Below are 12,622 nucleotides of genomic sequence, written 5' to 3'. Positions count from 1 at the left end.
TTTTTCTGTAAAATATCTCGATAAACTTCTGAGTTCATTGTTCCACCGATAATAGCAAACTGAAAGTGCAGTAAAATATTAATTTAGGATGCACAGAAGAAAGTTCAGTTATCAAAAATATATTCTTACATATACAGAACATTTTTGAGTTTCCAAAGACAGTGCTGTTTTGAGCATAACTGAAATTTAGAGACTTTGGCTCCAAACATTCAAAGACTTAAGAGAGAAAAAACAACAAGTGTGACATATAAAATGTAATCATTCATCTGTACCCTATAGATTACAAATAAAATCAAACGAAAATTGCTGTGTAACAAGTCTTGACAGTTTCCCCACAGCGGAGGCAGCATAATTTGTTATGATTTGTTATGCCACAAAATACACAGTCATGCCAAATGATTTGATCGCCACTGAATTCATTCATCTATATCCCTAGCCTACAAATAAAATTTCATAATTGCTGTTTATCAAGTCTGAATCCAATCCAAAATGCTGCCATAAATGGATTCATAGACCATGGAAACCTATGAGTAGACCAGAGTATGCTGGTTAATAATTTGATAGCAACAGAATATTTGTAAAATGCATCTATGTTTCTGGACTACAAATGAAATGTCATACTGTGTCAAGTCTTTGACTGTTTCACCACAGCAGAGGTACTGGAATTGTCGGCCATTTTGGATTTTCTAACAGACTTAATGATTCAATTTGCAGCCCACCTGCATAAATACATTTATAGACATTGGAAACATGAATAAGCACCAGAATTATAGTTGTGGCCCTTCTAGATCCGAACATAAGACAGTTTGTGGTTGAGGGGAACACATTTGGCGGCCATCTTGGATTTGCAAAATTGAACAAATGGTCAGATTCACAAAATACATGCAGAAATGGATTCACAGACCATGGAAACATATGAATAGACCCCATAATTATGGTTGTAGCCCTTTTCCATCAGGAGATATGACAGTTTTTAGCATAGGTGACCTCTTTTGGCAGCCATCTTGGATTTGCACAATGAGATAATGATCTCTAAGCCACAGAATATTATTTCAGTCACCATAAATCTCCAACTTAGGCCAAAGAAAGTGATCTTTGAACAATTTCCTCCAACATAGGACTGGTTTTAGGTATTCTGGTGGCCATATTTAATTTCTGGCGGCCATCTTGGATTCCGGACAACTTTTTTGACGGCGCAAAAGCTTATTTTGATCGGTATGGTCCAAAGTACAAGAATCCATTGAGAAAACCTTGACAGGAAAACGTTGCGATTATGTCCCGGCTCGGACCGGTCTATCTCAACATTGTGTGTACGGAAAAATGTAATATGTGAGGGGAGGAGGTGTTTGTGTATTGGTTGTGGTTGTGTATTGGTTGCACACGGAACTCTAATGCCGCTTTTCCACTGCAGGTTTTCTGTTAGGCCTACAGCTCGACAAAGCGCGAGTCAGCCACCACTTTTTGCTCTAAAATTGAGCTATGTCATGCCTATTCAAAAAGCAAAAAGCCGAGTTGCGCTGTGTGGAGCTGTAGGCCTACCAGAAAACCAGCTGTGGAAAAGAGGCACATATTTCATCACCAGACAAAATGGCTAGCAGATGATAATTTTACTAGCCAAACACACACTCACTAATGGGTCAAAGTGTCTAGTCAGTTGATATTTTCTACCAGCTGAACTGAAATGTCACCAGCATTTTGCCGGTTGGCTGGTGTTCATTTAGAGCCCTGCAACTTGCACATGTGTATTCTAACAGGAGGTGTGCACTGTACTGCAGGCGTATATGTGAGGGGAGGAGGTGGTTGTGTTATGTCTGTTGTTGTGTACTGGTTGCACATGTGTATTCTATCAGGCGACAGTGGCTACGTTTACATGAGACATTTAATTCAAAATTAACTCACTTTAATTTTAAGTTTAATTCCGCTTTGAAAGCGTCATGTAAACACTTCAATTATTCATTTCGAATTAAAAACATCATGTGAACGTAGCCAATGTGCACTGTACTGTATATGTGAGGGGAGGAGGTGGTTGTGTTATGGCAGTGCATGTATGTACCGGTATACGCTATTCTGTGTCGAGGTTGTGTGTACTGTATGTGTGAGAGGAGTTGGGTGGTTGTCTTCTGGTTGTGTGTTTGTTTTCTGCCCACTCCTCCTGCGGGGCAAAGCAGGACAAAGACACCATCCCCGCATGCATCCACATCACTTCTGGTGCCCTTCTCTATGCAAATCAGCCAACTGTTGTTGCAGTGGAGTGCTATTGGAGGCCTTGGTTAAGTGGTACTCACAGCTCCATAACAGTAATTTTAGGCCATTTAGTAAATTATTCAATCACTACACTTTGGGAAAAAAAAGTAAAAACGAAGAGGGGTTTTAAAAAACGAAAACAAAACAAAGCAAAACAAAACAAAGAAGAAAAAAAAGAGAAAAGCCGAGCAGTGCCACTTGACAGGACTTTCATCTTGCTCAGGTGGCTGCATCTGCCACCAATTACGCCGGGCTGATGGAGGTAATTATACCGCTGCATAACATCATAACACCTCTCCTCTACTTCCTCCGGGGGGGACGGGACAGTCTAATGGGGAAATAGTTTGCTCTGACTGGAATGCCGTAACGTAAACTCCCCCTGCTTGTCAATCATGTTTGGGGGTAATGCGATGCGGTCAAATCCTATGTGCACATTAAATATGCACGATTTCATTTTACGCTGTTCTGTGAGGAGAGAGAGAGAGAGAGAGAGAGAGAGAGAGATAGACATAGACATAGACATAGACATAAACATAGACATGGACATACATAGAAAGAGAAAGAGAAAGAGAAAGAGAAAGAGAAAGAGAAATAGAAAGAGAAAGAGAAAGAGAAAGAGAAAAAGAGAGCAAGCGAGTGAAAGCGAAAGATTGCAACAGCGGAGAGAGAAAGAACATTTCCACAGACACATTTGTCACAAAAAGCCCACTCTGGGGCTGATTTCACAGTCCATTTGATCCGAGACATCAAGATCGAGCATAGGCACAGCCCCAGAATCCCCATCCATCCCTTGCAGGATTCACCGTACAGTGTATGTAATATATATATATATATGGCTGTTCCAGCCAAACACCTAGAATATGAAAAGAGAACGCTAGACGCTTTGCTCTTTCATCATCCCGATGGCACCTGTCGAATGTGGCAGAGAGAAATCCTCCTGCTAACCTCTCCTGACACTGCCACGTTTGTCTTTTGATTATTTCATTCTGGTCCATACCATACGTTCTCTGCAGTGTCAAAGTCCCAAAGTTCATACCTGTACAGAAAATGGATGACACTTCCTTCTTTTGGATAATGTGTTCTTGAACAAAAGCCTTCTAATCTCCATGAGGGATTTTTTTCATATACTATAGGCTCTCAAAGATACATACCGTATTTCCTGTCTCTGAAGCATTCCCCATACACTGCAGTGCTATTCTTAACCACCGACAAAGCAATTACATCAATTAGTCATTAAATTAATTTGTCTCATTTTTAATTCAAATGCACATTTAACCCTCTGAGGTCTAAGGCCTTTCAGAGGCTTTTAGGCTGCTTGCACCACCCTGACATTTTCAAGTATTTTCAGCTAACAGTAAGCATCTATGCAAAAGTGGAATATATGGTTGTATTGTGAAAAGCCTGACAAGAAATAATCTGAAAAAAAAAATTGGATGTCATACAAACATGTTTTATTTAAATTGAGTATAAACACAACTGTACAAAAAACAGGGTTCAGACGTCTTCAAAAAGTTCAAGAAAACACACAATAAATATATCTAGCCAAGACTTTTGAAGTTTGAATCTTGTAAACAAATGTGTTGGCAGCATAAAAGTGAAAAGGGCATTTAGAAATGTTTTGTTGTTTTCATACAAAATGCAAAAAAGAATGACTATGTCACTGCCACTGCCTGTCTCATTTGAATACTAATGAGATAGGTGTGAAAAACCTCTAATGGCCCACACCCCCCTGTCAATCCCCATGTGCTCTGATAGCCCCAACCCCCCTGTCACTCTACGTCTGCTGTGTTTACCCTACCTGAAAGGGGCGTGTTGTCACCTCTGAATAGCCACTCAAGCACTGGTACTTTACATGTGAATAGCTATAGGTGTGGCTGCTACAGGCAGAGAGTACAGAATATGCGAAGATTTCTTTTCACTTTCTTTAAATTGGGCCAGCTATATAATTTATTAAATATATATATATATGAAATCTGGAAGGTCTGAGGTTTCTAATGGTGTAACTTATGTGTTTCAATGACAAAAACTCACAGAGTTACAGATTTGTTTTTAGAGACATGTCAAATTGCCCTCTCAAGGGCACTTAGACCTCAATGGGTTAAAAACTATAACCGTACGACTGCACATGCATTAATCTTTTTTCCACTCTTTAGAACAAATGTGTTTGAAATGGCATGTGTGAAGGGTTGTTTTAAGTAGAAGTAGAAGTACTCTGTCAGATGTAATTACAAAACTAGTAGTATACTATTAGATAGTTTCAACTCTAGTTTCAACTGCTAGTGCTGTAATTACATTTGTAAAAGTACTTCTACTTCTACTTTATACAACTCTGTACGTTTCTCCAAAGCGTAGTTGCTGGCCATGTAGCAACTTCCATAGTTGCCCATGAGAAATTACATTGCCAACAACAAAATAGCTAATGTGGTTAGCAAGTATGGTTTAGAGAAATGCACCCCTGCATGTGTGGTTGTCAATCTCTCAGACATACACACAACACACACTCACCGACACTCATCTCTCAGTCTCCCCTGCCAAGTCTAGCCTCCTGTAGGTACAACCTGTAGCAAGTTTCCCTTCAAACCTGAAAGTGCTTCTGTACTTCCTTTCTACCAGTTCCACACACACAAAAAAAAAACCTTCAATGCAAGTGCATGAAAGGCGCACTGCTGGTCCCTGCCATATCTCTCTCCTTTAAAACTGCTAAAGAGCTGGCAGTTTTAAGGTCAGAGAACACACACAATCTTTGCCTGGTATGACTTCTTTTTTTCTCTCTCTTTTCTATCTTTATTTTTTTGGACTTTTCTCCCTTTTCTTCTCTTTCTCCCCTGGGAGCTTGTATCCCTTTGAGACAAACACTGCAGGAGGGTCACTGCAGCAGCCCAACGCTAGAAGCACAAAAGGAGACAAAGAAAAAGAAAAGAGAGAAAGGGAGAAGAGAGACAGAAACAGAGACAGAGAAAGAGAGAAATGAAGAGTGACAGCTCAGGTGCACTCTAGGCATTGTCCTGCAAGGTCTGCCTCCGTCTCCAGTCTCCAGTCTCCAGTCTGCCTCCCCAGGGCCTCCGGGAGAGTAAGTGCACTACTATACGGTACTGCAAGGGAGAATGAGCCTCAAGCAGCGTACTCTGATGTACCTATGGACACTTTGCTATAGGAAAACCTATGGAGCCTTTGCTATACATATACTGTACATACTGTACCTATGGAGCCTTTGCTTTCACCCATCTGAGGGAGCAAGAGCCACCAGGAGAAATATATGCAGCCTTTGCTGTAGAAATATATGGAGCCTTTGCTGTAGAAATATAGTACAGTATGGAGCCTTTGCTGTAGAAATATATGGAGCCTTTGCGTCACCCATCTACCATTGAACTGCCCAGCACACCAAAGCCAAGGCCAAGGGGGGTCCCTTGCAGCTTTCTTGTGTACAACAAACAAGCGAACACTAAAAGATAAATGCACGTAGTAGGCTATGCATGTACGCATGCATGTTCTCACCCACACACGCGGAGAGGGAATCATAGGCTCACATATACGCTTACTGTAACCTAATACGAGTTTATGTGGATGCTTATCGCTTAATATTCTTAGTACATTTTTGTATACATGCCACAAAATGGTAAACGACCGTAATGTAAACAGTGCCTGCATCTTGACCTTGGCCAATACTACGTCAAACTAAGCACATCAAGAATTATTACCGGTAGCTTTCGGTTTACTTATTTACACAAAATCTTATTTTACTGGGATCTTTTAACAGAGTGAATCTATGTTGATCTCTCTGTTTATGTCCACCATTTTACATCCACTGTTAGGGACTGTGTTTTGCTAGTCGTCGTTGGTTTTTTTAAATTCTGCTACAGTAGGGGTCTATTTTAGGATACTCCCTCTTGAGGTGTGATGCTGAAAGCTGTTGGATTATTGATATGCTTTTCTGTGTGCATGGGTGCCACTGTGTCAGGGCCGCTGACAGCTTTGGCCAGGCCCGGGACCAGGTCATCTGAAAGGGCCCCCCCACTCAATACATACAATGTAATGGGGACCCTATTCTGATTGGCCCCTTCTCTCCCTGGTCCCGGGACAACGGGCCCCTTAGTCCCCCCCTGTTGACTTCCCTGCACTGTGTACACACAGGCTGCTCTCATTAGCCAAAGTTGACATTGCATGTCTTGCAAATGACATCAGCCACAGACGTTGTTTTTCTCCTCCGCCGCGACCTGTCCTTCCTCATCATCTTCCTTCTTCGTTATTCTTCATTAACGTGCCATCCGATTGCTGAAGACCCAGACACACCTCTCCTGTTTACTTTGCGCAATGTTACTAAAATTCTGTACAACCCATGCATATTCCATTGCACTTTTCAATGTCTCCTATGTTTGTATATGTCATTCCCTGCTTACAGGGTATTTATTTATGTATCCCCTGTTTTTCTCTAGTTTTGTGTCTTTAGTTGTATTGTTGTATGCGTGAACACACCAAAAACATTCCTAACAACTGTATTTTATACTGGTTTTATACTACTTTACACAGGTTTAGAACACTGGACTCGATGTGTACCCTTATGTATGTGTCTGCTTTTGTTGTTGTGAGTGTTCTTGTATTTTTTGTATGAAAATACGAGGTACGAAAAACCTTTTGCTCCTGGCTAAACTTAGACTTCAAGTTTAACTTTCGCTTCATGCATAGAATCAAAATAAATCCAAGTGGTTAAAACTGCGCTACGCAAACAAATAATGATTGTAAGACAGGATTTAACCTTTAAAGACAACTAATCACGTTGGGCAGCTTGTGCTCACAACAAAGTGGTGATAGATTAAGAGTGAAATGCTTACTTACTTCTGTGATAAGGTCTGCCCTTTAAACTGACTGCTTGAAATGAATAGCGACAGGGGAAGAGCGGTATGGCTGGCAAAATCGCAACACATTACCTGGGCCTGCTCTTCGCTAACAACCCATTTAGGAGATCCATTCTGTTGGGTGTAGTGTTATAACCGCCACATTACGACTTGTTTATCTAGAATACTACAATTACTGCAGTGGGGACTTTTTCAACGTATTTGTCTGTTGTGTGTACTTTGACTGACTGCTGTTTCTTTTCAGTTCTGTTTCCGTCTGTATTCCAACTTCTTTCCTATTTTTGCAACCACGACAACAGATACCTAGATGTGAAGCCAGCCTTCACTACCTTTCCATGCTACTACACTCTCAGAAATAAAGGTACAGAACTCGTTGCTGTGAATATCATTGTGTTGCTTTGATTGGTACCCCAAAAAAGAGGTGCGTTCAGTTTCTTGCAATGTCGTCCAATGTGCATCTGTCACCTCTCTTTTGCGACGCAATGGTACTCCCCTTGCGACGAGTTCCGTACCTGTATTTATGAGAGTGTATAATTGCCTGCCGTTCCGTATTAAAGATAGAAATGATATTTCCCTAAAGTTTGAATGCATTATTGAAGTGAAGTGTAATCTGCTTTTTCCCTCCTTGTCACAGAAAGCTTGTTGGCTTTTGTGCTTTCCTTTTTTGAATCCATGGGCATTAATTAATCAACCGTATTTTGGAGAGTGCCCCTGGTGAGGCTTAATGAATATGAGAGCGGCCGAATAACAAATATCAACACCATGAAATTAAACTATTACATCACATTATACCATCCTAATGAAAAAGAGGGGGTGTGAAGAAGGGATATATTTTTGGCCATTGATTCTCTGTGGCCCTTCGGTCATGTGTCTTTGTCTGTGTAAAAATGTGCTACACTAACTTCATTACGACATCAATATTAGTTGTGACCCTGTCTCTCTGGGTGCTTTCACCGGCCCCCTTCCTGAAAGACCCTATAGCCCACAATGTGACCTCTCTCAGTCTCTCAGTAGCCACTATAGTGCACATATACACCACCCATCAGGAGTTTAAAGTACATTACATGCCGTTACAGTTCATCCCAAAATGTACATACAATAGACACAGTAGCGCATTTGTGACCGAAATGCGGTTAGCTATTAGAGTCATTAACCAGTGCTCCCCCCTATCCCCCTCCATGACCCATGGTACCGTCCCGCCACTCTGCTCCCCTGGGGCGCCATTGGGGCGTTGCCGCCTTGCACGGGTGAGGTATAAATGCTATTTCGTTGTGTGCAGTGTGCAGTGTTCACTTGTGTGCTGTGGAGTCCTGTCTCACAATGACAAGGGGAGTTGGAGTTTTACCAGTTGGGCTTTCACTTCACTCTCAGTCATTAGAGTAATCTGTCTACAGCACGTAGTGCTGCTTTGCTTCTCCTAATCAGACTTCTCCACAACAATTACCACCAAAAGATGCCGTATGTCTGTCATGATTCACAACATGTGGTATTGTTGGAATACATGATGAATGTGCATCTGCCATGCGAATCTGCTGTTCAGCTGTGACTAAATATCACATCTCACTTTGCTTGGTGTCTCTGTGACATCTTTACTCTGTGTCTATGTGGCCTCTTTGCTCGGTGTCTGTGTGGAATCTCTGCTTAGTGTCTGTGTTGCATCTTTGCTTGGTGTCTACGTATGTGGCATCTTTGCTTGGTGTTTATGTGGCATCTTTGCTTGGTGTCTGTGTGGAGTAGAGAGTAGATTAGAGTAGAGTATCATTTATTAATCCCGAGGGGAATTAAGGTGTGGCATCTTTGCTCGGTGTCTATGGCATATTTGCTTGGCGTCTACGTATGTGGCATCTTTGCTCGGTGTCTGTGTGGAGTCTCTGCTTAGTGTCTGTGTGGCATCTTTGCTTAGTGTCTGTGTGGCAAGTTTGCTTGGTGTCTGTGTGACATCTTTGCTTGGCGCCTACGTGGCATCTTTGCTTGGTGTCTACGTATTTGGCATCTTTGCTTGATGTCTGTTGCATCTTTGTTCGGTGTCTGTGTGGCATCTTTGCTTGGTGTTTATGTGGCATCTTTGCTTGGTGGGTGTCTGTGTGGCGTATGCGTTAGACTTACTTTGGGGACGGCAGCATGAGGCCCAGGGTCTTGTACAGGACGGTTCCCAGAATGAAGACGGGCGATCCATCCACATCTGCGGAGACATGCAAACAAGTGACTGGTTACAACCATTTTATCCCATCCACACACTCACATTAATGGCTACAATGCTGTTAATACTTCATTTGTTTTCACGTTAAATCCCTCGGATAAGAAGCTACAGAAAAGCAGCCAAACAAATGGCTAAAACAAATAAAAAAAACGTTAGAAAGTTAGAGATGCTTGACTGGACCAAACGGGAGCATAAAACCTGTTCATGATAAACTACCCACATCCACTTTAATTTGGAATCAATATGGAGCACAATGTTCCGCGCGCGATACAACACAGCGCTTCGGCAAATAACAAAAGGTAACAAATGAAGAATTTTACTTAAATCTGGGCGAGCCTGCTGCTGGCTCAGGACTGCTGTATATTTTGGCCTGGTCTTTGCCAGCTAAGACCCCCTTATAACTCCTCTGCCAGCAGCGCATTAAGCAATACCGTACGTTAACGTTGTCCTCCCTGAACGATTGATCCAGAGAGTACATTATTTTACGGTGAAAAATATCCCCTCTCAAATGCCAGAGTGCGCTGACCCTTGTTAAAGAAAGGGTCTCGAAAGCGTTTCTCACAAAGTGAGGATTCTTTGCCAGGCGTCCACCCAAGTGAACAGGGGAGTGACTTATACCACACATAAATCTACCTTCACTCCTTTACCCTCTCTCCATTCCTTCTTCTCCTTCGATACACTTCAGATAAGACTGATCAAACTAATTAAGCAAATAGTCTGGCATGAGAGAGGAAATAAGAAAGAGAGAGAGAAAGCTAGCGAGAAAGAGAGAGAACAGGAGAAAGATGGACAGAAAGAGGAATCAGGAGTCAGAGAGATGGAGAGAATAAGGAAAAAGGGAGAAAATTAAGGAAAGCAACAGAGACGTGTAAACGTCCATCCAGGTACTTTGTTCGTGATGGGTGTTAAGCTAATTTTTGGGGGAAAACAAACCGAATGTCATAAACACAGTCCATGCTTCAGCCATGGCTGTTTGGCAATATTGTTTGAACAGCCGACAACACAACACGTCTTCGGCATGTCGGGCGTGAACAACACTAGTCTACAGGCCCTTGTCTTTCGTTTATTCTTTCCCAACACCACCAATTGACCTGCATTGGCTTTTCCCCCAAAATGTTACCCCAAAAAGGGGCATAACGCACATAGCACTCATCGTGGCATTTATACGTATAGCGAGTGAGAGAGAGAGCTTGTAATCTGGCATCGTTTTAACCCCTTAAGACACAGCATTATAAATTAGCTGTTACCAGAATGGCAATGACCAAGTCGTAATGTATTACTAAAGGCCCTGTGCTAAAGGCCCTGTACTAAAGGCCCTGTCATAGTAGTGTAGTACTATAGTAGTTAACTTTCAATGTCTATTACAGTGTGCCACAGGAGGTACGGCATGCATTAAGGGGCTACACGGTTGCTGAGAAATGTTCCCTTGATATAAATGGTGCCCAAGTACCAGTCACTGCTTTTTTCTCCTCCTCCTTCCTCTATGCTGCTGAACGGGCTCATATTACACAGGGATGCCTCTTTAGCGGCCGTCATCAGAAAACCCCTAACGATGGCATCGTGACAAATCCAGTATGGTCAGGGGTTGGACAGATTTCACAGTGCGCCACCACGGCCACACACGCTGGCTTATCGAATTTGTTTCAGTTTGCCATTTTGAGCGATCGCGAGCGTGACTGCGTGATTTTCGCCAGCACTCCTCCTCATATCGGACTTGTGTGTGTCCACATTAGATGCTGTTTGTATGCTGGGGAGGTAGTAGCTACACTCTAAGAAAATTTCCCTGCAAAATAACGGCAGTTACTGGCAATTATATTTACCTGTAATTCTACTGTTATTTCACACCAAAAATAGTATATAAATTTTTTTCAGCAGCAATTGAACTGTTAAATAACAGTACTCTACAGAAAAATAACAGTACATTTCAGTTAAAAAGTTGAATTGTACTGTGTGATGACAGGCAAATACTGGGTCATAGTTGTATTCATGAATATGGCCATGGCTACTTCCCACCCCACCCATCATTCTCCATAACTGTGGTACCCTGGTCATGTTACCACCCCACCCTCCCATCGTTCACCATGACTGGAGTGCCTTGAGCATGATACTATGGCGCAATGCTGTATTGAGAAAATGGTTTGCGGTGGTCCTTTGAAAGTGTGGGCATGAATAAAATTTCAGAGTACGCAGTGCTATGTTACAATGATAGTGTGCAAGGTGGGCTTTTTACTGTATCTCTTGATGAGCCAATGATGAATATAGCATTGGTCAGTCTTTAAAAAAATATTTTGCACCAAGTAGCACAGCAAACATGCAGCACTACAAGCTAGCTCTCAAAGCAATGCCTAATTTGCAGCAGGCACATTATATGCAACAATGCCACAAATTATGCCACATACAGCAAGCTTTCACAAAGAGGAAAGTGTGCAAGCATGTAAGCAAGCTTGTAGGCAAACAAGTGCTATGCTGTGCCATGCAGGCCAGCCAGCAGGCAGGCAAGCAACTGAAGTGTTGATAGTCGAGATTTATATACAGGTGCAAGAGTACCATGTGACCAGAGTCATCAGGCCCTTGGCAGGTGACGCCCGTAATTGAATAATGGCATAACAGCCCTACTCAGGTGAGGCCAGGCACTGATTAGCAGATTGGTTTAGATGGGGCTGCTTGTTGCAAGAGTGTTACAAGTTCTTAAAATGTTTCAGCCATTCACACTTTCATCACTATCAAAATGCATGTGCTACACACACTTTGCTGCATCAAGCACTTTTTAAGTATTGTAGTTTCCTTAGAAATTGTTTCATCATGCTTGATAGTATCAGATAATCTTTATCCAGTCAGAATGACTTCAGTTCTTCAGGTGGTATTGAAGTTTGATGGTGATCACGGACAAGTGGAGGATGAATGGGTTTCAATGGTGCTGCCTAAAATAACTTGTTATTTTCTAGAGATGCACCGGATCCGGTTCCGGTTCCGGATCCGTCAGGATAATAGAGTTTTTTTACAGGGTCCGGGTCCGGCAGGATCTTAAGCAGTGGATCCGGTATCCGGCATGTTACCTAAAAATCAGGGTCTGGTGCATGTCTAGCTTAGGCTTTTCAGTCTTTCACAACCCCAATCACTGCATGGAGTGAAATCCCTTTGGAAGCGGCTATTGCAGGCAGTGTGGCAATAAGCTAATGAGTCTAAAAAATAGTCTGCGCCAACGTAATAAAAAGGGCCCACGTGTGCGAGTAGACTATATGTTTCGACCCTTTTGTAGGATCCGGTATCCGGTTCCGGATCCGGCAGGATCTTATTCAGTGGATCTGGTATCCGGCAGGATCCT

General features: G+C 42.3%; 1 protein-coding gene across 1 annotated transcript in view; it reads right to left on the bottom strand.

Annotated features, from left to right (window-relative positions):
• Positions 1-12,622, bottom strand: part of adgrb3 (adhesion G protein-coupled receptor B3) — a 277,961-nt gene that overhangs the window by 80,531 nt on the left and 184,808 nt on the right. Inside the window, exon 13 of the mRNA XM_063191037.1 lies at positions 9,204-9,279. Coding sequence (XP_063047107.1) covers positions 9,204-9,279 — 76 coding nt within the window. The remainder of the gene's footprint in view (positions 1-9,203; positions 9,280-12,622) is intronic.

This window comes from Engraulis encrasicolus, chromosome 24, assembly GCF_034702125.1.
Source record: "Engraulis encrasicolus isolate BLACKSEA-1 chromosome 24, IST_EnEncr_1.0, whole genome shotgun sequence".
NCBI classification, from domain to species: domain Eukaryota; kingdom Metazoa; phylum Chordata; class Actinopteri; order Clupeiformes; family Engraulidae; genus Engraulis; species Engraulis encrasicolus.
The sequence above is the reverse complement of the archived record's forward strand: the minus strand, read 5'-3'. Positions and strand labels throughout refer to the sequence as shown.